Below are 27,898 nucleotides of genomic sequence, written 5' to 3'. Positions count from 1 at the left end.
CAGTGAGTCTGTTCCATGTTTTTGGGTCTGGAAAAGAAAAACCATAGGTTTTAGTTTTGGCATGAGGTATCCTGACAAGTTGAGTGTTAGAAGAGCAGAGCTGATGAGGTGGAGTGGATATGGAGGGATGCGTTGTTCAGTTTTTATATTCACACTAATATAACACCACACACACATATACAATTGCATTAACATAAAGCAGAAAAGTAACAGATTTGAGTGGGTTTTTATTTTATTTTAAGGGTGACATTAATTTTCATAAAAAAATCCTTTTACAAATGTTTTAAAGATTGACCAAGTTGTTTTGAACTGAACAGTTGACTGTGGCATTGTTTTTGCAGACAGAGACTGTAGCCTGTATGTCATTTTTAGGCATGATCCCCAAATCTACCTTTTCCATGAGTCTTAAAATATTTGACACTGTGAACCAACTTTTATTTAGCAGGCTGTTAGTTTCAAAAGTGGGTTTGTCACTCGTGTGCTTAAGAGTTGATTTCATCAAAATTTTGCGCCTTACTAATACCATAATTATTATAATTAATTATTATTATTATTCTAGATATTTCGCTTCAGCATTGGGTGCAGCAGAACTGTCACATAATTTATAGATTGAACTGTAAGCGAATGGTTGGAGTAATGCTGTTAATTTTAAAGGTTTCAACTTTAAGGTTTTACAGCATTTACCAATTTCTTTACACATGATGCTCGGGTACAGAAGTCTGGAGATCTGATTCTAAATTCTGATCCGATTGTAATGTTGACAAGGTTTGCCCGCATCAGTTTGTAATGTTGACAAGGTTTGCCCGCATCAGTTTTTTCTTGGTGGGCAAGAAAATCAATATGGTTAGTCATGTGGTAGGCATAGGTGTGGTGGTTGCCTAGAGGTCTCCTGTTAGGGTTGTGGCAGGTGTTATTCACTGCTGGATTGCCTTCTCTGCATGTGTGGACAGGAGGTTTGTGTCCCCTTTCTCTCCTGTACGTCTGTCTCCCTGCCTGGGTTCACCTGCATCTGCCAGCCATGCATAATTGATTATTGATTTCCGTGTGCTGGGTCCACGTTAGTGATAACCACGGACTCCAGTCGATAACTGCTATCACCTTACAACTGTCCACCGCATTCAGTCTCTTGCTTCCCTCCCTCTTCCACACCTGCTGCTATTTTATGTTGGAAAAGGTATATGGAGAGGAGCAGGATGGTATTATCATTATGTTCTAGTGAGTGTTTCCACCACACAACAGTGACAAAGAAAACAGGTTGTGTTTCAGATGGTCCTGTGGAATGAATGTGCGACTGAGCTGTCTCTTTAATAAACAAATTGTTTCATAACTTGTTAATAATAATAATAATAATGGATACTTATATAGCACACTATCCAGAAACCTGCTCTAGGTGCTTTACAAAAAACGCTTTTGTTAACATTAAACATTACATCTATGTTAAATACACACCAAAATGTGACCCCCCCCCCCCCCCCCCACACACACACACACACATACACACTGCATACATACATTTTAACATACATGTGTATCTAACAGCTACCCTAACACTACGCACACATAGGCAGGCACAAACTTGTTACTACTAATATAGAAAACAACTATTATTATTAATATTAATGTTTGTGATTCAAAGAAGTTATGCTATAGCTGGCTTTTAAGAAAGCTATAAGTCCCAACTCTATGCTTCCTGCTTTCCTAGTTGTACAGATAGCTGAGAACTCAGTGCCATCCATTTTGATCTTTTATTCTGGAAATGCTTCAGTTATTTTCTTAGATATGCTGTGAATGCACATATACTGGAACTAGTGCATACATGCACACAATTGTGTGTGGCGTGCGCACGCACACGCGCGCGCGCACACACATGCTGATAGAAGGTTAGGAGATGGAGGTGTGGAGGGGGTTGAAAAAGGGAAGAGGAGGGGGAGTTTGAGGGTGGGGAGGAAGGCAAACTTCAACATTTTGAAGAATACTTCTTTTCAGTTTTATTGTTTCAAAGCCTCGAAAGTTCTGGAGAACAAAAATATGAAGAATAAAGATCATCAATATTTGAAGAGAATGCACGTTGTGTCTTTCATCATGTGTGGGAAGTCTGAATCACCCACTGTCGATTTTCCAATCGCTGCCAGAGCTTCAAGCATCAAACGGGTCAAACAGGTTTTCCTCTCAGTTCCTTTATTTCACAGCCCATAGTGAAGAAGGCAGAGAAACGGGATGGAGGTGTGGGTGGTGAAGGTGGTAGAGGGGGTGGCGGTTAAAGGTTGCTGTTGGGTGGTTGGTTGAGTTGTGAGTTGTGTGGGACGTTGCTATGCGTTCCCAGAACATTGAATTCCTGCAGCCTTTGTGAAGGCAGCTGGCAAAGAGCTCTTCCTGCTTTTGGCTTGAAAACTGCCCAGGCCGGTTCTGCCTGGTGATTGCTTTCATAGTTTCAAAAAGAAAAGGAGGGAGGAGGGTGGGGGGCAAGAGGTGGTGTGAAGGGTTGGGGTGGGTGGATAGGGTATGGAGACTGTGGCATATATCTGCAATCACTCATGAACATGCTTGTGCCTGCTGACAGGCTTGCTGACAGCCTGGCTGACACTTCAGTGACAGCTTCCTGTTGACCATTTTGTTCATTTCTTGGTGGTTCATTGTGGATGAAGAAATGAAATTGTAATCCATGAAGTTTATGTTAGGGTGAATGAATACTGTACATATAGCAACACATTCATTCACTCAATTTTGTTTCGTTGTTTTTCATAATTTGAGTGAGCTGGATAGAACAGACCTCACAAGTGGATACATTTGAATCATAGGTGATAAGTGCAGTCATTTGCAGTGGTAACTCATAAAAGCAAACTCAGATGTTTACTTGTAGACATGCTCACTTAGGCAGCACACACATTATGCCGCATGTACTTACGCACATACATACCATTATCATTCAGCTGGTGTTGTTTTTGTCTTAAAACATTTTTTTATATTGGTAAATGTGCATCTGCTTATTGTTAGATATTCAGCCAAGAAAGTTCAAGAAGGGTGATACGCTTGACTGTGGAACATGGACTATTGTCTATGAATTATCAGTCAAAGTCAACTTGAAGGTGGTTTTTAGCATATTGTGAAAGGAAAAAAAAAACAACACAGTGCAGACTTGCATTCCATCAGATGTAAAGATGTACACAGTTTACATAATTTTCGGCTGAAGAATTTGTCAGCATTACAGTTCAAAGTTATCTTATGTTTCATACAACTGATTTCTCAACACTGACTTGTTAAAGGCAAAATGGGAGAAATCAAGTACTAGCATGGCTGTTGTTGTTTTCAATTGTCTTTGTTTTAAGGAAGATTCAGAGACTGGACTTTGGTGCTCACTTCTGAATCAAATGCCACAGAAATGCGTGCATGTTTGAAAATGAATTAAATGGCTTGCATACATATTTTTGATTTGGCAGAAACACGAAAGTAATTAGAATGATGAAGAGGGCTTACTAGGGCATCAAAGGCCATTTACTGTTGTTGCTTACCATTACTGTTGTTGCTTTTGCTGCACCAGGAAATAATGTCATTGGCAGCAGATATGACAATATCATTGACAGCAGTTGACTCATTGACATGGTTGGTGTTGTGAGGAAGGGATGGAGCCAGGTTAGTGACAACACCCACATCCAGTAATGGGTTGCGGATGCCAAGCATGGGAAAGAAGCATTTCAGCAATGCACAATCTAACAAAGACATTAAAGTATGTGTATGATTGTTGCCCTACCACCATGGCAACCCAAGACAAAAGCATGTTGCATTGGTGCTTTAGTCCAGCATTCAATAAACCTGTTTTCATGGCAGTGTCACCGTCTGTTTTAAGTGAAGCCTGTCTGATCTTTCTTCCTTTCATTTGTTCTTTGTTGGATAGGTTTTTGCTCTTGTGGCCAGGAGGGATTGCAGTGGATGAGTGAGCAGACTTAACATTTGCAGTCTTCTTTTTCTTTGTGATTTTTAATGTCAGTGCAGACAGAATTTCAAAAACATTGCAGTTAGAGTTCGATTGTTTTTTAACATCATAAGTATTGCAGAACATTGTCACTATGTAAAATAATACTAACTGAAGTGCTTCTTCGTGCTACTGAGAATCGCTTGCTGTGAGAACGCTTGATTTTTTAAATGTTCTGTACCTTTCAGAGCATGAATATGATAGCTGACCAGTATCCAGACGAGTCCTCCTCCCACAATGTAATGGACATTTTTTGCTTTTGTTTCATTCACTTTCAACTCTGGTTGAAGACTGAAACAGATAATGTGCTTTCTTTGGAGTTAATGTTGTTTTGTTCCTGTTTAATATATTAGACCTTTTTTTCTTTTAATGAAATTATTGAAAATTCATTAGGGTTTTTGGTTTCATTTTTTACCTTAGCAAAATATGCAGCAGCATCTGCATTTATTTTGACAGTAAATACCATTTTAAGGGGTTGTTATGGCCAAACTGATTAAAGTTGCCAGGTCTTAGGGGGTGCGGAGGGGTAGAAACTGGGGAAGGGAAGTTGTTGGCTAGGTTTTACAAGGAGCTTCTGCCCACATAGCATGTATGAGTTAATATTGTCAGTTGAGCATCTGTCCTGCGGTCACTCTAAATTGTGATTTCTAACTACCCCCCCGTGCGAAAAAGTGTGAAGGAAAAAAGAAAAACTGAGGAGAAGACTGGAAAATGAGATGACAGAACACGGATTTGAAATGCCAACATGCGATTGTTGTCTAGAAGCTGCTGGCTGTTTTGTAACAGTGGAACAGGATAAGACCCGATGCCTCCCTCCCTCCCCAACCTCTCTTTCCACTAACTACATCAGCGTCTATCGTCGTTAGAAACAGCGGGGCCGTCTGTTCATTTTCTTTCTGATCTCGTTTCTGTTGTCGAATAGGCAAAGTTTGACCAAAGAGGATCCATGGCAGAAATGAATACAGAAAGGAAGGATGTGGGGAAGAGATGGGGGGTCGGGGATGGGGAGGTAGAGAGGATGGTGGGAATGTTCGTCTAAAGTCTTCCAGGTCATTGTTTTCGCTGAATCCCAGGTCTTCGATTCGGAGATCCGCTTTGGCGGCACCGCTATTGTTCCAGCCTCTGGTCTCTGGGTGCGCTCCTTTCACCGAGGATTAGCTCCGCGCGTTCATTATGCTCAGATGAACTGTGACGGGGGGAGGGAGCGTGGGTGGGTGGACTGAAGTTGAAAGGGGGTGGGGTCTCTCTCTCTCTCTCTCTCTCTCTCTGTCTGTCTCTGTGCACACTGTCCTTGTTTCTTAATTGATCGACGTGGAGGTGAGGAGAGGTGTAGGGAGGGAAGAGGCGGATGCGTCTCTGCAGAGTGTCCCAAAGGAAGCGAATCACAAAAGGCCACTGGCAGTGTTCAGTTCAGCTGGGAAGAAAAATCTTTTAACCAGTGAGGAAGTGTGCGTATGTGGTAATAATATAATGGCTTGAGTTTTGGGTTGAAAAGAGAAACGTTTTGAACAATGTTTGAAAGTTTTTGAAGCTGACAGTGGGTTGGGATCCTGCCTGTCAGTATTCATGTTCGTTCACTTATGTGGTTGTGTAGGACCGCGTTTCTATCCATTGGTATGAACAAATGACGCGAGTCTGGGCAGCATGAGGAGTCGGGTAGATGGGGAATGGAGCAAAGAACGCAGTTTGTTCATTAGCTGACCATTGTGCGATTCCATTAGCATACGACTGACGAGACACGGTACTAGGAACGACGGGTATAAGTACTGGTGGGTCCATTAGTTTGTTGAAGATTATGGTTCATTGTTGGTCTTCATCAGGATGCAAACATCTGCCGTGGACTTCCACCCACCTCCCCTCCTCCTATTTACTCCCCCTCCCCACACACGCATCCATAGTGGTTTTCTCTTGTAACACAACGTGCTGCCGGGATTTTCTCAGTATGCGGTATGGTCGGCTTTCTATGTCTGGGGTTGTTTTTGGTTTTATCATTTATCTGTCTCTTGTCTGTCTCTCTCGATGCATACGTTCGCTCGTGTATACATGCATTTGCGTGTTGCGAAGTGGGTGTTCATGATGAATGCCTTCGCGTTGCTCATGGTTTCAATTCTTTAAAATTGATGGAATGATTTTAACACAGTTTAGATCATTGGATACGACATCGTTTGCATATGTGTTCAGAATGATAGGTAGGTTACAGCTTTTTTCTTCCTCTCCCTACCCCCACCCCATATCCCCTCCACACACGCACACCTCAGACCACACAGGAGTACACGTCTTATTTGTAATATTCGATGTGAAATGGAGGTCTGAAGTAGTGCATGGGAATGCCAGATTTGGGCTTGCACCATGTAGAAATCAAACGTGAGCGTTTTGGTGAAAGGACAGCTTTGATGACAGACATACTGGTTTGATAACTACGGACAGACATGCAGATTCTACACACGCCCTCTCTTTTAAAGGCAATGTGTAAATAAAGATGGTGGAAGGGAGAGGGGTGTATCGAGGACTGACAAAAACCCATTAATATGGCTCGTCTTCTATTTCCATTTTTGACTCGCGTGTGCAAACACAGTCGTTTAAATTATCCTGTTCCGGCTATTTGTGCCAGTGTGTTATTCGGAGTCGGGTTTCGAACGTTTGAGGCCAGTTGACTGAACATCAGTGCATGGATGTGTGTACATTTGGGTATTGGAGCGTGCGATCCTGAATTTGAGAGATGGGGGGAGTGGTGGTGGTAGTGTTCGAAAAACCAATGGCAAATCAGACAAAAGCACTGGCACGCCATGTTCCCCGTCCTGTACGCGCGCGCGCGCGCGTGTGTGTGTGTGTGCGCGAGCGCGCGTGTTTGCGTCCGTGTGTGCGTGCCGACCAGCCAACTGTTCAAGCAGTATGGCATCGACACCCAGCACCGGTCGTAAATGTTTGATCACCTTTGCCTTTGGGCTGAAGCCGCCTCGGGCACCCAGCTGACGACGTCAAACTTTGATGCCGTGCGAAATGGAGTGCTTATCAATTTTGCACGTTCCGTCCGTCGGCCTCTGTCTTTCGTGTCGGCGCGATTCATTTTCTCTTTCCACTTCCCGAACAGTGAATCAGGCTGTTTCCGTCTGTCTCTCTTTCTGAGATAGTCTTTGTGAGGCATATCTCTCCGAATCTCTCTCTTTTGAATTTCTCTCTGCTTTCCGGTCTGTCTCAAAATATGTCTGTCTGTCTGTCCCCCCCACCCCCTGCTCTTCCCCCTCCCCCAATAATAAGGAAGAAGTTGATAGGAGAGAACTCGATGTCGTCTCCTTCCCAGTCTCCCTCCTCTCCCAACTCGCATTTAGGTTCGGGATGGACAAGGATAAATGGAGATAGCTTTCAGTCAAATTCCGTCCATACCGACTTTTATTTAGATTGGCCGCTAGAAATAGTCGGGATTCTATTTCCAATAATACTAAGCTAATTAACGGACCACATAGATGCCATGGAATTTGAAATCTAATATATAGTTGTTCAGTCGGTCGTACTCTAAAGCTTACATGCAAACTTAACACCACCCATTAAAAAAAAGGTAGATTAAGAAAACTAATTATTTGGCGATCGCTATGGTGGTTCTTAAATGTGAACAGTGTGATGGCTAAAACTGATTAGAACAGGATAGTAGATGATTGGATTTATTGGTCGGTTTAATCAGTCGCGTTATGTGTTGGGGACCAGACCTGTTCAGCAGTACCAGAGGATGAACTTAGGGTGAGGGAACGGGAGAATGGGGGAGAAAGTTGAGGGCGGCAGGGAGGAGGGGTGCGGGGGATGGGGGGGGGGGGGTAAAGAGGACTGCCATCTCGAACAGCCACCACAGTTGGCCGGTTTTTAACACAGTTGGAGGGTTGCCCCGTGATATTTTTTCCCCCACTGTTTTTGAGTGTTCAACACTTCCGAACATTTTCCCCTTCTGTTTCTCGGTGGATATAGGGAACACATGCAGCTGTGCGCTCTGTCTCTCTGCCTCTCTCTGTATCCCTCCATCCCTCTTTCTCCGCTAGTCTTATTTTCCTCATCCGTCGGAGAACTTCGTTGCCATTGTCGGTTCTGCGCTTTGAGCAAACAAAACGCATAGCCAGCCTCTCCTTCATTCCCCCGCCGCCCCGCCCCGCCCCCTAAGCATTCTCTCTCCCTCTCTCTCTCCCTCTCTCTCTCTCCCCCTCCCTCTCTTTTTCTTTCTTTTTCTCTCTCTCTCCCTGAGTCTGTAGCTGTCTCCATCTCTCTGGATTCACCTTTCTCCTGTTCATTTCAGCCACCGAACAAACAGGTCATGATTGCTCTTACCGTGTTAGACCCGTCTTCCGAGGCCTTCCAGCATGTAATTTCCTCACGACACCCGTGGTTTCCTTGGTAACCTTTCTCTAATTCCGCTTGACCATTGCCGAGAATCACGAAGGAAGGAAGGGAGGCGAGGTTCAGATTTTAATGAGGGGAAAATGAGTTTTTGTACACTCCAGATTGGACCGCGCACCTGCGTCACGCCCATCTCGCGTCGCATGATGGAACATTCCATGTGTTGACCAGTGAGCTGAACACGAACACGAGAATGGGTGGAGAGCGCGTGTACGCGCACGCACGCGCGCATACAAACACATTCGGCACGCATATTCACGCGCAAGCGTGTTTGCACATTTTTGTTCCTGGTTTTGCGTTTGTGTGCAAGATCTGCTCGTAGCTTGGCGTTTTTTATGAAGACATGGTGACGCATTTTTCTTTCGCCTTAGTGTTACCCTTCCGCGGTTTGACGTTCTAAAACAGTATCTGAGCGCGCACAGATGTATAGTGCAAAGCCAGTGCGCTTCCATGGTTAATGAAATACTTAACACAGGAGAAACGAAAGTTTGATGTTAACAAAGGAGAATGAAAATCTGGAAGTTGTTGGAGGTGTATGCATTGGATAGTTGTGAGGTGCATGTCCAGGGAAAAGAGGTGACAGTGCAGTTCATGACGCAGTTCTTCCTGCAAGTTGTCACGGGGACCAGGATCCCCACCCCCTCCTTTTTTTTCTGTCGGATACATACATTGAACGTAAAAACGCATCAGGCGACGACCTTTTCCTCCTGCCCCTCCATCTTGAGTCGCAAGCTGGACAGCCAGCCATACTTCACTCGGCAAAAAACTTCAGTGGGCAGGTCGTGGCGGGTAGCCAGCCAGTCCTGGCCAGGCAGATCGATCATCTAGCGAGGCTGATGTGGCGTTCAGGTGTGTGGTACGGGGGAACCACTTGCTGGAATCAATAAGAACTCGGGGTGGAAAAAGCCGGCGATCGATGGCCGTCATCCGCCCGCCCCCAGGGGAGAAACAAAGGGGGGGTGCCTGCCACCCGACTCCCCTCAGGTGGTCGTGTGCGGCTTGCTGCGGCAATGGCAGCGAGCGGCCTGTGTCGGCGACACCCGCCCGTCCGCCCTCCCTTCCCTACCTTCCTGGAACCGCCCCCCCCCCCCCTCCTCCCTTCCCTACCTTTCCACTTCTCCTCCCATCAGTGCGTTTTCTGTCCGGTTCCCGGCCTCACGTGCACAAGTTGAATTATTCATGAGCGAGTTGGGGGTGTTGCAAGTTTCGACTGGTTCGTTAACTTTGAAGCTGTTGAGCGCCAACTGTGGCATAGGCTCAAGTGAAGCTGCTGGCAGTATAGTACTGGAAGGCCGTGCTGTGAGATTGTTGAGAGAGAGAGGGAGAGAATGGGGAGGAAGAAGTATTGTGAAGATATGGAAGAGATCTGTAACAAGGTTGGGGTGGTCACTGTAAATAATTTGTACTGTCTCTGACAGTGTCTCATACTGGCTGTGTGACTGCCTGCCAGTCTGTCTCTCTTTGATGTGTACGCGTTTGTGATTGAGCACACACAAAGGCACAGCATTGCCACAACCCCCCCGCCCCCTCGGCCCCCCCCCCCCAAAAGGAATAAAATCACCCTCTGTAGTACACTATTAGAAAGACATATTTCTCTCCACATCTGTACATGTATAAAAACCCTAGTGCGCAGGTTAGAGAATAGGAGCCACTACATACCCAGATAGAACGTCATTGAACGCCACGTGCTGTTTTCTTTATGGCGTGTGTCATGCACACGTACAAATACGTGTGTGTGAGCGCACTGCCACATATGGAGAAGGGGCAGGCAGGGTGTTTGGTTGGTTTTTTAAAAAAAAAAAAGAAAAGAGAAGAAAAGAAGGGGCCTCAAAAAGAAGGGCCTCAAAAAGATGGTCATGCTAGTGCGCCCGCATTTGCCCCACCTCCCCACCCTCCCCACCCCACCTCCACCTCTCCCTGCCTAGCTGGCCACACGCAGGTGCTAATCTCCTGCTTTGGAGCTCGTCTTTCAACTATGCCGCTGTGGTCATCAAGCTTGGTGAAGAGCGGAGCTGTCACGTCAATTAGGCGCCGTCCAGATTGCTAGGGACGGTCTTCTAGGGCTGCTGCTGCGGCCTGTTTTCCGCCCACTGATTGTCATTAAACCTTCACCAGATGCGCTGTCCCCCCAGACTTGCCCAGGTGATATTGAAAACTGGCCTGTTGTTGTTTGCCAGGATGGTGGGGGGGCTTTCCAGTCTGTTGTTCCGTGATTATACCCGCTGGTTCGGCCTAATCTTGGTGACTTGGCCGCGCGACTCATCTTCATTTTGTGTAATGATGGCTTTGTGCGGCTTACGCCTCTCTGGTCCCTAGAAACACATGTATAAAGGGAGGAAGATTATGGCCACGGTGCGCGAACAGAAAGTAAATAAAAGCAGGGGCAGATAAGAAAACAGACTTAATCTCTGAATAGTTCTGACAATAGTTATGTGACGTGTTACGGGTTTTTTTAACGGTTGGCTGTGCTATTTCTTGGCAGTATTTTATGTGTTTATCATTATTTTTTTTTCTCCATACAGTAATTGTGATTTGTCTGCAGTACGAGTTGGCAATACCAAGTATTCCCGGCTGTGACATTGTTAGAGATTGAACGGACGCCGATTTTGAAATACGGCATAATAATCCCACTTCGACAAAGAAATCCTGCTTTTGATAAACATTACATTATCAGAAAGACCATGATCTCTTTGAGAAGTTTGTTTTCGAGAGTTTATTTCCACTTTCTTTGCGCTCATGCTGCATTAATTATTTAGTGATGTCACAGGTTTCGCATGCATACAGAATAAGAAAGAGGGGGAAATGAGAAGGGATTTGACAGAGGTCTTGATAATTACGCTAGACTACCAACAAAACCTCCCCAGAGAAAATTGCAAGTTCGAGTTAAGTTTCACACAAGGTGTGGGTCGAACATGTCTTGCAACCATATCCCTTAGTGGCCCAGAAGAGTTGTTTCCAAATACCGTTTAAAAACACTTAAAAAAATTATTTATTTTTCTAAAGGTCTTTGACCCATAAAACTGGACATTCATCTGATACAAAGCTCTTCACCGTATCCACCCTCTCTCTCTCTCTCTCTCTCTCTCAACTGACTCAGCTTATTTCCATGTCTGTTTCTGTCTCGTTCTGTCGCGTCTTTCAGAATCATCTCGGCTGTCCTTTGATTGTCCTCCCCCTTCGCCTCTCTACGTCTTTCTTACATCTTGAGCACATACAGATCACATTACCGTGTCTGCAGAAGAGAGAGAGAGAGAACGGTACCCGGCACTGGCGTTTGTTGTTTTTTTTATTATTTTTTTAACCGGAACACCCCACCCCACCCCTCCCGCTGCTCTTTTTTTTTTCTTTCTGTCTCGTGTTGCAGGTGCACATTTGTTGGTGCGATACAGACTGAATCGGACGTGCATGTTCGCATGATGTGTGACAATATGTATAAACAAACACAATTTTTTTTTTTTTTTTTTTAAGTTAAAAGAAGTCGTTCATGTGATCCGATTAATTGGCATAAACAATAATTTTTATCAATCAGGAAAACCAGCTGACATTCACTGACGTTTTTGACTTGGATAGTTCGAACATTACATACACACACACACTTTTTTTCTCTCCTACCCTCGTTGCTGCCAGAGTCTGCGAGACGAAATCGGTGGATGGTAGATCCATGCATGGTAACTTCCCAGACGTTACACGGTGGTAGCACGCGCGACCTGTTGTTTTTCTGGAAGCCTGTGTCGAGCAGCACTTAGCGTGCGCAGACCCAGAAATTGTGTAAGCCCGGCCGAGATTTGCTTCCCCGGTGTACGCGCTTTTTGATTATTAATAATGGACCTTGCTCCCGAGCGATTTTCGACTTTTAGGAGGAACAAAGAGCAGCAGAAATGATAGGGGGAGTGGAGAGAAGGAGGGGATTACAGGGAAGGGGGTGGGGATGGGTACTAATGTCCAGTTACGCGCTGACCGTTTAGGCACCTGAATAGCCTTTCCGATTGTGTGAGAAATTCCCGCTCGGTAATGGCCGCAGCTGTCGTATTCGGCTCTGGGCACGCGGCGGAAAAGGACGCACGTGCGTACGTGTGCGCACACGCGCGTACACACGTGCGTGCGCGTGTGCATGCGCGCGCACGCGTACACACAGTGGCACGTACACACACACACAAACGGACAAAGAAGGGCAAGAGTGGGAAGAAATGTTAGATCAACGATATTGATGTATGGAAAAGTAAACAAAGGTTAAAATAGAATAAATTTTGATTTTTTTTTTAAAGGGGTGGAGGGGTGGTGGTGATGAGGAGGTCGGCAAATAATAGTAATGGCAGTGTCGGGCTGAAAATACTGGCGGCGGGGGTGGTTGGAATAAAGAAACGAGTCACCGGTTTAACATGTTCTTGCTCGTAAAGTGCGCTCAAGTTTCGTCGTCTCGTGTACACTCACTCCGTCAGCCTCTCCCCCCTCCCCCCTTTCTTCTTTAAAATAATAATATTATTATTATTATTATTCTGATCAGTTTCCCTTTCCCAGTAGACCCACATCTAAGTCCGTTCTTATTTCTATTTTCTCTGTGATTGTGTGATTTTTCTTTCTTTCTCCTCAATAAACCCCGTTTCCTGTCGATGACGTGTACTCTTTTTTTTTCGGTTCCTTTTACTTGTTTTGTCTGCTCCAATTCGGTAGCGTTATTGGCAACTATAGCTCGCGTTTTTGTTCTTGAAAAAAAGAAAAAGAAAAAAAAAAGAGTTCTTTTTATTATACGTTCACTTGCATCAGATATCCGCGTTTGAATTTTTCTTCTGTGGCCGAGTACTTGTTTCCCAGAAAACGAACAGACTATCGGGATGCGTAAAGAATCGCAGTGCGATTTGGGGCTTAAAAAAGTAGTTGATAGCCAGGATCACGTTTCTTGCAGGCGCTCTGCATGTGGGGAAAATATTCCTGACGACTGCAGGCGTGCGTGTTAGAACATAGTTAACAAGTCGTCGTATCAAGAAACTCTTGGATTGATCGGGACCGAGTTACGGCACACGCGTACGGACACGCCACGTGTTTGCGCGCGCGCCCGCGCCCGCGCACACAGTGACATGCGCGTGTACACACGTACACGCGTACAAGCCCTGGGCCATGTACATAGCGTTGGAAAGGGGACGGACCAAGTCGTGGAGCGGGAAAAAAAGGGAGGAAGCGTGGCACGGGGTAGTTTCGTCAATACCCGGGTCCTCTCGAGCCGCACACAGCATATCGAACTACATCGATCCTCTTTAACCGGGTGCGCATTAAATTTAAATGCGGCCGTGTTTGCAGTGGTCCGGGTGCGCATTATGAGTGTGTAGCCGGGGCCATTGTGGGCCTGATGGCAGGAAACAATGGTCCAGCGAGCGACAGGCGGATGGAGGCAGACTGCCTGACGACAATGGGCCTGGGGCCGCCATCAGAGTGGAGCAAGCGGACTGTGACCAAGCTCCCAGGAGATCGATGCCAGTCAGGAGTCTGGGTCCCGAAGAAACAATGGGTAGACATGGGGACGGTGGGTGGGTGTCAGGTATAGATGGGTCGGGTTTGGTTGTGAGGACAGGACTGACTGGTTTGTATACTGGTGTTGGGCGCTTAGTTTTACATAGACACCCCACCACCACCACACACACCCCAACACACACGCACACCCTTCTCTCTCTCTCTGTGTCACTGTGACGTTCTGTAGCAGTGACAACAATAAGATGGCAGCCTTTTGTCTTCAAGCTCGCACAGAGCTTTATAACCCCCCACCCCCCCACCCCCATTCCGCTCCCCCAAAGTTTTGGAATCTTTTAAAGGACCCCTTAAAAGCCTCATTTGACGTCAGTGCTGTGTGTGTGTGTGTGTGTGCGCAGAAATTACTCTGCTATTGATAGAATACGTTGTTTAGATCTGGATCTATAGCTGATGCACCAAAGATACATCCCCATTACGTGTATGCAACATTTATTTGTTTCAGTGTGTCTCCCATTTGAACCTTTCAGTTTCACTATCACCATTGTCTTCTTCTCCCAGTCTCCAATAGTATTGCATGACGTCATTCACCCTTCATGCAAGAGTGTGTGTGTGTCTGTGTGTAAGGAAATTTTGCATGGGTATGAGTTGAAAGGTTTAGAGAAATTAGACTCACTTGAGTGCACGCACACTCAAACAGAATTAAATTGTAAAGACAGTCTCTCTCTCTCTCTCATATACACATGTAGTGCTCACTGTCACACTGACACACAGTTGGATCAAAAACAAGTATACACACCACACAGTGACAGACACACACACACACACATACACATAAGCACACAATTACAGACACGTACACATTGTGACACACTCATGCAGTATGTGATTGACCAAGGTTCCCAATGTAAGGCCATAAACAAAGAAGACTGCTTGTCTTTTTATGAGCATTTTATGAAGAATAACAAATGGCAAGCCAGTAGACAATGTTCATAGATTGTGTTGCACAGAGAACAAATCTATATCAAATTACATGTCAGCACTTGTAGATCTGGAAATGGAACTTGCTGTACATAGATTGTATTGACTGTGTTGGAGAACACGTTTTTAGGCATTACACAGATGAGTCGGTCAGTTTTTCTCATTACTCTATTGTTTGTGACATGTGACCCTAATTTATGATTTTAAGTCCCTCCTAAATTGTCCCAATTTTTTTTTGTCCTAAAAGTTTGCATGAACTCTGTATTATGTATTAGCCCACAGTAGTTAGCTGGAGAACACATTATAGTATAGACCCCATCAATTACCAACATGATTGGGAACTGGACATGAGATGCATGTGTGTTTATGAGAATGTGCTTTTCATTCAAGAAGAGCATAAGGTTTGTCAGTTAGTGTGTGGAATGGAAATAACTGTTTTGTTTTCCTCACAGACACTCCCAACTGTGGCCTTCTATGTGTGTGATGGCTCCACTGGCAGCTTCCATGCCACATAGTATGCTTATTTTGTCAGAATTATCAGATATCGGAGAGAGAGAGAGGGGTGGGGGCTGGGGACAAATGATGTGATGTTGATGTGTGTGTGTGTGTGTGTGTGTGCGCGTAATGTCTGCGTGTTGCTTGTGTTCTTCAGCAAATAATTTCTAATGGTTGGTTGGGGATGTATTCACTGTTTCAACCTTAGCATCTACAGTAATGGACAGACGGTCGTGGATGTTTTGGTATTTGAGCAATGTAGGTTTTGGGAATGGCATTGGTTTAAACACCTTGACTGCCATAAATGTACCTGCATATTGACGTCACTGATGACTTCACCAGAAAAAGGGAAATAGCTCTGGAAGGCTGAAAATTGACACAGTTTATTTAGAGTGGTATATCTCCAGACCATTTTTCAGTTTTGCTTTTAGGCTTATTGTTTTGGATAATGTTTTCATGACCTAAAACACCACTTTCTACTGTTTTCCCTCTGGCACTGAAGGGGTTTGAACAAAAGTTAAAATATTTAGTGAGGGTATTTTTGTTTACTGGAGATTGTTTCAGTGGACTGAATGTAAAATCCATCAGACTTTTATCTCCTTTACAATTACATGCATTTCACTTGCCTACTCAAACTCTTTTCCAGACAATCTGAGAAGGCACAGATGGCAATATGAAATTTACACACTGACATGCACATATGCACTAACTTGCATCCATGAACGTGCAGCATACACAAACAGGTGAGCATGTGCATCAGTGAGCACATATGCATGCTCACGGTCGTTCTCACTCATTCTTTTGCACACATTGTCATTGTTTCTCATTTTTGTCCATCTGTCTGCCTCTTAGTCTTACTGTTTCTCAGTCTGCCCCACCTCCCAACTCCCACACCCACATCAAAGTGCTTGCATAGAATGATGATTATAAAAACACATTATTTTTGCTCACTCATGCATGCATACACATGGATATAGTATTATACACAGAAACTGATTCTCTTACTTTCACCCTACCCCGACCCCCAAGTGCGCGCACACATGCATACACACACTCACGCATGTGCGCGCGTGCACACACACACACACACACACACACAGTGTCATGGCTTTTCAGAAAAGGTGATGGAATGAATTATCTCTTGGAACTAGCTAGGTAGACTGGCGGGTGGATGGGTGGGAGTGGGTGAAACTATTTTAAGCAATTCAAGAATGGCGGTATTGTTCTTTTCACTTCAGGATCAATACTTCCCCTCTCCCCAACATCCTGCCCTCCCAACCCCACACCCCAATGCCTATTGAAACAGAACGCAAAATGACAAGACATGTGGCAGTGGAGGCAGTACGGTCGAGTGAAATTGGGGGAAAGAGCACAGGAGTTGACAGACACAAACGAAAGGTCATAATTGCCGAACACGAGATGAAACAGCAGCTTGGATATTGATTTGGAGCGCAGCCAGCGTCACGTGCTGTGTCCTCCAACACCACCTTCTCCCCATCACCTGCCCTGCACCCCGGCTTTGCCAGCTTCCCCAGACACCCGACACAGCAGTGTTCTACCCCACCCTACTGTACTGTCCATGGTGTGTGTGATGACTATGTTGTTTTGCAATGCTGTGTTGGGTGCTGCTGCTATTGTCTTTCATTTGTATGTAACGCCACCATGTGTTTTTTCTCCTCTCTTGCTTGTCTGTAGTTGCTGCTGCTACCTGCCCAACCTGAGGGGGATTGAAAGAAGTTGCTCAACCGGTTTTGTCTGACGTTGCCTTTGCCTGCTCCTTCTCTTTTCCCGTCTTGGGCGAAAGTTGAGGTGCCTGCCGGCCCCTGTCTTCCCACCTTCACACATCACTGCACCTCTGTCGAAAGCTTTTCCCCTTGTTTGTTGCTCTTGTCCCCACACGTGACAACAATGGCCGATCACGATGACATGGACAGTGTTGAAGGTAGGCAACCCTGTGAGTGTGTCCATGCCAGTGTGAGTGTGTGCGTGTGTTTGTGTGGCACTGTATGTTGGAAAAGGTTTGTGAAGAATAAAATGGTCATTTTTTTTTTTTTTTTTTAACAAGTCCACAAGTGAATGCTTGGGGAGAGGAAATGAACTCTCAAGTCTGGTTTTTTGTTTCTCTCTCAGTGCAGCACCAGCCATTATTGATTGATTTCTTTCTTTCTTTTGTTTCACTGCAGTTATGGTAGCAGAGCTGGGTGTGGGTGCATCTGTGGATTAATGGGGGAAAAAAAGTCAGGGAATATCTTTGGCATTTCTGACAACTGTTTACTCTGTCGCTGTCTTTATCTCTGTCTCTGTCTGCCCCCCCCCCCCCCCCCAACCCCCAACCCCCTTTACACTCCCTCTATCTTTCTTGTAAGGGGAGGGAAAAGTTTGTCATATGGATATGATATTCATATACATACTATCTCCTTTCTCTCTCCATCCTCTGCTCTCCAAGTCTTTTTTTTTTTTTTTTTTAGTGCTCAGGGAAGTTCTTACTCTTCTATATTTTTGTGTGATGTGTACAATTATTTGTTGATACCCATCAACTGTTGTTTCTTACAACATCAGGACACCAGATTTGATTCTACTTGGTGCCTTGTTTGAATGGATATTTGATGCTACTTGGTGCCTTGTTTGAATGTATATACATACGCATTCAAAATAACAGTATTGGTTATGAAAATAACTATTTTGGGACACCCCCCATTCTTTTATTTGCCCTATCTTCTACCTTGTATTAAGTCATTCTGACTACATTGTATACAATCGCACTGCACTTTTTCCTGTTGAAATCTCGGTGCCAGTAATCTGCAGGGAGCTGACACTAGTGACTGTGGTTGCATTTAGGCCACCTATAAGAAGAGACCTTACACCAGTATTTGGACCAGACTATGAACTGAGATCCTGTGTTCAGCATGCACTTTGTGCTGGTAAAAGAACCCAGGGCAAGAAAAGGGTTGTCCTTGGCAAAATTGTGTAGAAAAATCCACTTTGATAGGAAAACAAATACACTTGCAGACTATGAAACAGAAAATAGGAGGTGGAGAGAAAAGGAAAAAGGCGGAAAACAAAGATGTTGAAAGATGTAAACTACAACCTACATTCAATCATTACAGAACTGAGGACACCACATTGCACAGACTCAGGGCACTGCTTAGAATAAAAAATAAGTTAACCAGGGCTGTGATCAAACCCAAGATGTAAACCAGATCCAAACTGTGACAACTCTTAGTGCTCATCAAAAAAAAAAAAAAAAAAAAAAAAAATCAGAAAGATGCCCATGGCATATGATTATTTAATAAAACAAAAACAAAAAACACCACCACATTATGTTGGTTTCTCATTCACATCATGTTACCAAACTTTGCACTTTCTATTGACAAGATGTATGCGTATTATGGTACCACAATGAACAAAGGTATAATGGTTTGTTTTAAACTAAGTTTATACAGAAACTAACACTTGCACAAGATAAGCAGATAAATGAATAGTGCATTGTGCATTTTTTTACAATCAGCTTCAGTAAACAGTACAAGATATTCAAGAAGTTGGACTCGCATGCCAATCCCAAGGATTTGTGAGGTCTAGGATTTGAATTCTGGGAACTCCTTGTGCTTGTGACACTCCAGAGTTGCTAAGTTTGGAAAAGTCTTGAACATTAAAGAGAGAACCAATTCCAGGGCTGAAAAAGTCTTGGTAAAGTCACGGAAATTGTTAATAAAACCCTTGACCAGTACCATTCAACAAAGAGCTTAATCACTTGATGTATTAAACGAATTAACAGAGTGGTGAAAATTGAACATTGATAACAGGATATCTGCCAAATTCTGTAATCAGCAGTGTTGCACATTTAAAAAAAAAAAAAAAATCACTACTTTTGGGGGTTTTGTTTGGTATGAGAAATTTTCAGTCTAGTCTGGAGTTTGGGAAAAAAAACACCTTTTTTTTTCCCTGTTAATCCTGTTCTCTGTATGTTTTTATGATGTATCCGCAATCCCTCAATTTCAGTTTACATGACTGTTGCCATTGAACAGGTGGTTAGTAAGTTTCTGAACATTTTGTTTTATTAGATGTATTTACTCATTTATTCATTTTATTTTACTGGTGTCCTGCATCTAGATTTGCATACAGTGTACCACAACATAAATAAAGTGAGCCAGGTTGAAATTTGATTTGGTTTCATATACTGTACCATGTCAAACTGACGCAAAATAGGCCTATCGGTTTGCTCTGCTTGGCCAAATTTCGCACGGCTAACAGTGAAAAGACGACCCGTCTTGCCCGGTCCGCTCTTAGCCAATCAAACTTACTTATTTATTTATTTTCAAAAATGGAAAAGGGAAAACTTACAGAATCTGTAGATTGAAAATACATGCACAGATGAATGGATTCAAAACACATATTGATGTTTTGGGAAGGAGATGGATGGAACAGTTGTTTTTTTTCCATCACTTTCCTTGCCCTAACCTCCTCCCTTTCCCCTACCCTCCTTTCTCTGCTAGCGCTAATGGCAGATGTTGACCGTAGTCCGTGACCATTACAGAAAGACAGACAGACGTATATACAGGGGTTGAGAGGATAAATGGGAGAGCGGGTGGGAATAAAAGCACAGGCATTAGCAAGTGGTGGTCAGCAAAGAAATTGTCGATCCTTATCTGCTGTCCACCCCTCTCCCACTCCACTCCCTTTCCCCTAATTCTTCTGAGTTTTCCTTCCTTCCCCCCACCCTCCACCAGCCAGCCTCCTTGGACGTCAGCACATGAGGCTGACCATGGTCAGAGCGACTTGATGAGGAAAGGGGCTGGACGAAAGGTATTGATTGACCCAAGTTAACAGGCAGACTGAACAATGGGACTCGGCTTGCCTCCGCCCATAGCAGCCTGCTCTCTTACCTCTGATGTTTCCTTCATTCTCTGCTTTCATACACATCTCTTGGCCCCACAAGTCTTGCCCCCCCCCCCCCGTCCCTCAAGCCGTTTTCTCCTCCTCCTCCTCCCTCACTTCTTCCCAAAGTGCTTCTCTTTCGCCCTCTAGAAGTCGGTCTTGTCAGTCTCCTTATAAAAACAAGTATTATCCACGGCTTTTTGAGAGGGATAGGAAAAGCTTTGCCATATAATGCCCGTTTTCCACCACTCTGGTTTTTGTTGTTGTTTTTGCCGTTGTTCCTTTGTTTAATGTGTGGTCACTTGTCTTTTTGCTCTGTGAAACCCGTTCGCCTGTATGTTTATAAAAACAACAACAAAAAGAACAAGACAACAAACTGCTTTGTTTTCGTTCACGGGGTTGGTGGCCCCATAGCAGCTGGGTTGACCAGAATTTCACACACACTGATAGGACACTTTCTGCACTTATTGCTGTTTTTATTTTGCAGTAAGGTCTGTATTGAATGATTGTTTGGTTTCATATGCTTCTTCTATTTGTTACAGTTTATATGTGCTCATGGGCATGTGTATGAGTGTGCCCATCTGTGTGTGTGTGTGTGTGTGCGCGTGCACGCGCGCGCAGATATGTGTATTTTTGAGGATGTGTGCGTGCACGCTGTGCATCATTACTGTTCTGAGTTATTCTGTGAACAGAAGGTGATAAATTATTGGTCTTTTCAACACTAACATTTTAATCGTAAGTCCCAAATTTGTTTTGGTTTCTTCCTGGCTGATTTATTCTTTATTGGCGGGGTTTTCGGCCCTGGAATGGCTGGGCTTGCAGCACACAGGGACTGAGCAAGTTGAGGTGATAAATGAAGCGGACTTGCTGGCGCCCATCTCTCTCACAACTATGTTCAATCATCACAGTGAGTTGAGTGGTGTGGTGGAGTTCTCTTGATGATTAATTTAGCAGGTTTCACAGCAGGTGAGAAGGCAGAATGGTCGAGACGCTCATCTGCCAATACAGTGTCTGTAAGGGTTGTGGGTTCGATTCCCGCTCTCGCCCTTTCTTCCAAGTTTTCACTAGAAAAGTCAAACTGAGCGTCTCGTCATTGGGATCAGGCGAGAAACCGATGTTCCGTGTTCAGCAAGCACTTTGCGCACTGAAAAAGATTCCAGGGCAAATGGTTGTCGTCTGGCAAAATTACGTAGAACCAGAATTTAATTCTGATAGGTTCTCAAAATTGTATGCAGTGCACTCAAGGCCTGACTAAACGCGTTTGGTTTTGCTGCTGGTGATGTGGTCACCTGCCTGACGGATCATGAGATGTGGTGTATTGTATATGGAATGAATTGCCTGTATGCAGTGACACCACCTTGAAAAACTGTCACTGAAAACTGCAGGTGAATATGTGGATTTTGTCGGCATGTTGCTGACATGGTGTACATTTTCAATGTTACGAATTTTAATATTTTTAAGCAATAAATTGTGTGTGTGTGTGTGTGTGTGTGGGCGCGCGCACGTCCGTCATTGCCATTTCTCATATCCGTCCACACATTCTTTCTGCACCAATACACTTTTTTTTGTTTTTGTTTTTGTTGGGTTTTTTTGTTTGTTTTACAATGATGATAATGTATTTATACAGAGGCGGAGAACGTGTCTTGATTTGTATCAAGACAATTCGAGTTCATACACAACGTTTTTCCTCTTGCTCAGTGACAGCAACGAACACGATCTTGGTAAGGGGGGGGGGGGGGGGGGGGGGGGTGGCGGCAAAACATTGGATGGCTGGCATCTCGTTTCAGCTGTAACCTGTCACGAAACGGAATCGGTCGTGTTAGTTGTGTGTACCATGCAAGAACACGCGCGCGCGCGCGCGCTCACACACCACACACATACTCGCGCGCGAGAGAAAACACACGCGCACACACATATCTCTCATTCCGGTTTCCTGCCTTTCATCACATGACTTCCCGTCAGGTCAGATGATACGATGATACGACGCGCAAGCCCCAATTTTTTCATTGCTTTGTTCCTTATCCCTCCTCCTCCTCTCTCCAGGCCCCACCCCACTCCACCCCCTGTTGCCGTTTACTGTCAGCACCACGAAACGATAAATAGCTACGTGTTTCGCGTGCTCTTTGCAAATCATAACAAAAAAGGTTGCAGAAATAATGGCGCCTCTCTCTCACTCTCTCTGTCTGTCTCTCTCTGCGTACGTGCGTGCGTGCGCGCGCGCGCGCGCGCCTCCCTTGCGTGTGATGGATGAAACGTGAATCTCTCCAGTTATCAATCTTTTAAGCTGTATAGGCGCCATCTCAACCATCCATTGTTAGGGGGGCACGCACGTCTTTCCGGTGGATGTGTAGGCAGGCAGGCAGGCAGGTATACAGAGTGCAACCGGTTCTTGGGTTTGGATGGCGAATGTGGGGGTGTACGGGGAATATGATTTATTATGTGCCGACTTCACCTCATTCTTGTCAGGCCTCAGATACTTGATCGTACAGTCGCAGGTCAGCATTTAAATTTTTTTTAAAATTTTTTTTAATAGATTTTATTGTTATTATTTTGTTTTTATTTGAAAGTGCGGTTGAAGTTTTATCGTGTTGATATTGAGGCCGCAGGTCCATGACAGGACATGATGAGGGCAGGGGATGGTGGAGGAGGGAGTGGGTGGGGGTGGGGGGCAGAGAAAAATGATAAGGTGGTACTACACTATCTAGTATACATCTTAGACTGCAATACACAATCGCGCATTCATAGCTGAATGGGTGCTTCCGCGTGTGCACCCATTATTTTATTTGTTTTTGCAAAAGATTTCTCGTTCCTCTCATTCATTCACAATGACACCCCCCTCCCTCTCCCCCGAATTCATTCTCTCTCTCACTGACGCACACTGCCACCTGCCACAACACACACACACACACACACACACACACACAGATGATAGTCATGCATGTTCGCACTGTGTGTGCATAGTGAGTGTGTTAATGTGTGTGATGCGCGCGCGTGCGTGTATAACTAGTTGGGATATTTATGAAAACCTTGTAGACGGTTTCTACACTTAAACATCACATCTTTTACAATTACTGCGTCATTCTTTATATTTAATTAATTAATTATTATTATTATTTTTATAGTTTTCTTCTGTCAGTTCTGCCGCGGAGTTTCTTATAAGAATCATGATGCTGATATTTGTCAGACGATGCCAGGGTGATGAGCGGCTACTCGTGTCCGAGGAAGGATAATAAATGAGAAGTGGAGTTTTTCACATAGAGGGAGAGAGAGAGGGTGGGGGAAGAGAGAGAGGGGGGGGAGAGGGGGGGGGGGAGGCAGAGAAAGATTCTTGCTTTGTGGCGGATTCTAGTTCTGACATGGCTAACACCCACCACACTGCTTATTCTTGAATCATGCGAGGCTGACGAGGGAAGCACGTGGCAGGCGACCTGCACTCGTTGGCACAAGCCCATTGGCTGTTGCCAGGCGACGCTGTGTCAACACCGGCAGCCAGCATATTCCCAGGCACGGGCAGCGCGCTCGGGAAGGGAGGGGCAGTGGCAAGAGAGAGGAGGGGTTGGCCTATAGGTGTGCATGGACTCAGGTGTGCGAGGGAGCAAAGGATCACAGACGAAGCAGACTCTGCATGCGACGCACCTCTCTTGTCTCCGGCACTCGCCACTCCCGCCGCTCTCCCGGTCTCACCAACCTACGCTTGCTTTGCTGTACCGGCTTACCCCTGCGGAGAGAGAGAGAGAGAGAGGGAGAGAAAGAGATGCCACACAGTCACATGGCAGCGCGCACACCTGTTTACGATCACGGAACCTTTTTATTTCTTCTTTTTTTAAGGATCGAATTCCGACAGCGATGCTCTGTTTTCCATTGACAGTAACCGAGTAAGCAGCGAGAGAGAGAGAATCTGAGAGGAAGAGGTCAAGTCTGTTTCTCGACGGTTGACTGTCCTCAGAGACTGCGATGGAAGAAGAAGAAGAAGCACAGTATCGTTTGGCAAGGGAAGAGGGACGCGAGGCTTGGCCACTGATGACATGGGCGGGGAGGGGGTTTAGGGGGGAGGTGGGAGGAGGGCGGCGGTAGAAACTATGTGAGAACAAAGCGTGGCAAGTCTGAACCTGACAGAGCCTGTCAGCCTCCCGTGACGGACGACGTCAGTGCCAGTCTAGACACCACGGCACACGCACCTCTGCTTGCTTGCTGTCGCCGTCGCTACTCGCTTTTGCTGCTACCACCACCGCCACCGCCACCACCAAGTAACCAACCAACCAACCAAGCATCGTGCCACGCGAGACAGGCAACGACAAAAACCTGCCACACCAGCACTGTCAGCTCCGTTCATTCATCAAAGCAGGAGCCGTTGCTAGTGACAGCGACACTCCTTCTCTCCCTCTCTCTCTTGTCACTGACATTTCTCAGCTCGCTGAAAATAGTGGTGGTGATGATGATAGTGACACGGTGGTCAGCGCCCGGCAAGGTCCTCCTTGACACGACCACCGAGAAGAACAAACTGTTGGCTGTGGGTCCGTGTCGTTTGAGGAGGAGGAGGAGAACAGCGAGGGTTGGCGGGGTGCCAAGGCCGGCACTGCCGTGCTGGCCTCCTCAGCTCCCCCGGGAATCTTCACTGTTGTGAGTTATTGGATTTGGCCTTTAGAAGTTGTCTTTTTAAAAAAAATATTTATTTTATATTATATAATTTATATTAATCAAGAGGGAAAAAATTGTGGGTGTTCGCAGCTTTGTTGATCGTGGGAACCTGTTGTTCTGAAGTCGTTGCTTCTTTTGATGAGCGTAATGTAATTGAAGGTGTGTGTGCGTGCGCGCGCGCGCACGCACGCACGCACGCACGCGACAGAGAGTGAATCGGTTGATGTTTCAGCACTATTCCCGACTGGTGCAGTTCATTCTGCGTGAGAATTCTATTTAAACATGATTCTGATTAGTTTATTATGATGGAAAAAAAAGAAGAAAAAAAGAGAAGTTATTATGTGATCAGATGTTATCCATTTGTGTTCAAGTTCAAAAATGCACACAGTTTGGCTGATTTTATGTGTTTTATAAGCTTGTCTTTCATGTACTTCCGCAGCCAACCCCCATCTGTATCAACCCCAAGTAGGTTTTGTGCATATTGTATCGAGCACACTTTGAGTATCTCCCCCCACATCTTTAAAAAAAAAAAAAAAAAAAAAAAAAAAAAAGTTTCCCTACTTTGCTTTGCGGATATTTTAAACCTGCACCACCAGGGTGGAAGTCTTGTACTCGTAAAGAATTGATATTCCGAATAAGTTTGAGATAACGGATCTCTGTTTTTTCATTGGTTGGAATTTTTCTCACTTACGACCTCTTGCTCGAGTTTAAAACGTTATGTTATGTCTTCATTTCATTACCAATAATATTTTTAATTAAGTTCATTGATACGTATGTTCGGGAACACGCCTCGATCCTAGCTGCCCCAGGCGAGTACAGACGAATTCAGAAAATAATAAGTATGTGTGTACATTACATACTCGCGAATAGCAGTTGCGGAGATGAAGAAAAATGGGATGCGAGCATACTATTAATAATAATTATTATTACTGTTGAAAAAATGAGGAAAATAAGAAAAAAAGAGCGTTTGAAACATGCTGTGGAAATGTACACCCGGCTCTCTGAACAATTATAGGACATTTAATATATGTTATCACACCTTTTATTGCTGAGATTGACGGACAAACTGACAAACACATACAGTATACAACGGGCACCTTCACTCGCGACAGTGTTAATACTCTGAGAACAAGTCTGGCAGATGGTTGGTGTTTCTCGCGTGCGCATTACGTCATGGTATTGCGTGACAGTGTGCTGTAGTGTGGAAATGGGTAGGGGCTGAAGGCGTAAAAGTCACATGAAGTCAGTAAGTCGTTTGTCCGCAGAGTCAGGTTGCAAGCACTGGCGTCCGCGCGCGCGCGCGCGTGTGTGTGTATACACCCCCCTACCACCCCTCTCCCCCACCTCCCCCAAAACCACGATGCGATAACGAGCCCACTGAAACCACGGGGTGCTGTGAAGGTGTCAGATGGGAGGCAGTTGTGTTTGCCCAATTCCGTCAACAAACGGACCCCGTTTTCGCACACACACAACACACACACACACACACACACACACACACACACACACTCTTTCCCCCCCCTCTCTCCTCCTCCCACCTTTTCTATTCTCCATCCCGACAGGTCGAGTCAATACAGACCGGCTGGTGGTAATTTTGTGTGTTCTGGCTGGTGCCGACAATGGTAGTGGCCTGCCCCGCGATCTTTGACGGTTTCCCCTACCACAACCCCCACCCCCACCCCGTAACCCTACCCCGCGTCTCTTTCTCTCGTCGGTACACCGGCCCGCCAGCGTTTGCAGGCCTAAAAGTAGCGGGCGACAAAAAGCAATTGACCGGGTTGGGGTTAATTGACGGCGGAGGGGGGGGGGGGGGGGGGGGGGGGGGGCTGGCCAAAGAAGCAGCGCGTGGGGCAGGCACAATAGTGGTGGGCACCATATGCTTCATTGATTTGGGGGGCGAGTAGGGTGGCAGGAGGGGGTTGCAGGAGTGGGGAAACAGGATGGTCTGGGGTGGGGGTGGCCGTGGCGGGGAGACCAAACTGATCAATACAATTCTTACTAGCACAGATTTTTCGTTTTTCTTTCTTGCCTATAGTTCTTATATGATTGTGTGGGGACAGAAGTTGGTGGGGGTTAGGTGAGTGGGTAGGTTTGTTACTGTTGATCTTATGTTGGTTACGGCAGTTAAGAATGCTGTGGTGCAGGTGTGTGTAGTGCACAAACATGCATGCTAAAAATGGCTGGAAACCCAAGTTGGCTTTAACTCACCAGCCCTCCCCCCCCACCCCCCACTCCAAAACACACGCACACTTAAGAAAACCCCCCCAACACATTCCCACCTTTGCCGTTTGCGTGTTTTTAAAAGTAAAGGAACAAATAGGTTAGGTCCTCATGAAATGTATTTGTCTCTTTGTTTGGTAAAGTTAGTTTAGCCTGTGGTCCTGTATTTTATTAGCCCATGACTGAAAAATGGTGATAGTCATGGCCCAGTTTTCAACTGCTAAATACCACCACTACTATACATAGTGAACAGTTTATAGAAATCTTTTAAATTGAAAACCTAGAAAACAAAATCATTTTCATGTGAAAAGATGTGTCCGGTGAATTTTGATGTCCATGGTACAGTATCTCAGCTAACTTTTGTGTCATGACTGCATGCAATACCTTGTTTGGTTGATAAGTCAGTGGGACTGGCTCATATGCATCTTCTTGAATCATGAGGTGAATAGATAAAGAGAATTGTATTCTGACACAGTCTGCTTTATCATGGTTTGCTGTTGATACTGTTACCACTGGTCCTGGGCTTGAGTCTTGTTCACTTGTGGTACATGTATTGGTTGGTGAGGGGGGTGTGTGTTGGGGGAGGGGTTATTTTTTTTACTGACATTAGATTGTAAATTCCAGATTTAAAAATAAGTCCCCAGGAAAAAAAAGGACTAAATAAAGATATATATAACAGCAGCAAGTTGTCTGAACAATTAAAGAAGTGCAAGCATTTTGTATTGACCCACTTCTTTCTTTTGATGTTTTCCCCTGTCTCATGTTTCACATGTTGCCATGTTTTACCCAGTCTATTTTTCTTTAAGATGGTGTTTTGATGTTTAGCAGACAGATTTCATTAGACGTTTCATATCAAGTGTTGTTGGGGGAAATTTTTTT

At 45.1% G+C, this 27,898-nt stretch overlaps 1 protein-coding gene across 4 annotated transcripts in view; it reads left to right on the top strand.

The window, feature by feature from the left end:
* The window catches only part of LOC143297529 (heterogeneous nuclear ribonucleoprotein K-like), a 58,789-nt gene that overhangs the window by 9,653 nt on the left and 21,238 nt on the right, over window positions 1-27,898 (top strand). For 3 of the 4 annotated variants that reach the window (XM_076609933.1, XM_076609936.1, XM_076609932.1), the window contains exon 2: window positions 16,982-17,228. The exons of the other annotated variant lie outside the window; for it this stretch is intronic. In XM_076609933.1, the coding sequence (XP_076466048.1) occupies window positions 17,195-17,228 (34 nt within the window). In that variant the 5' untranslated portion in view covers window positions 16,982-17,194. The remainder of the gene's footprint in view (window positions 1-16,981; window positions 17,229-27,898) is intronic. 4 annotated transcript variants of the gene reach the window in all.

Source organism: Babylonia areolata, chromosome 22, assembly GCF_041734735.1.
Source record: "Babylonia areolata isolate BAREFJ2019XMU chromosome 22, ASM4173473v1, whole genome shotgun sequence".
Taxonomy (NCBI): Eukaryota; Metazoa; Mollusca; class Gastropoda; order Neogastropoda; family Buccinidae; genus Babylonia; species Babylonia areolata.
This window is presented reverse-complemented; position numbering and strand designations above follow the sequence as displayed.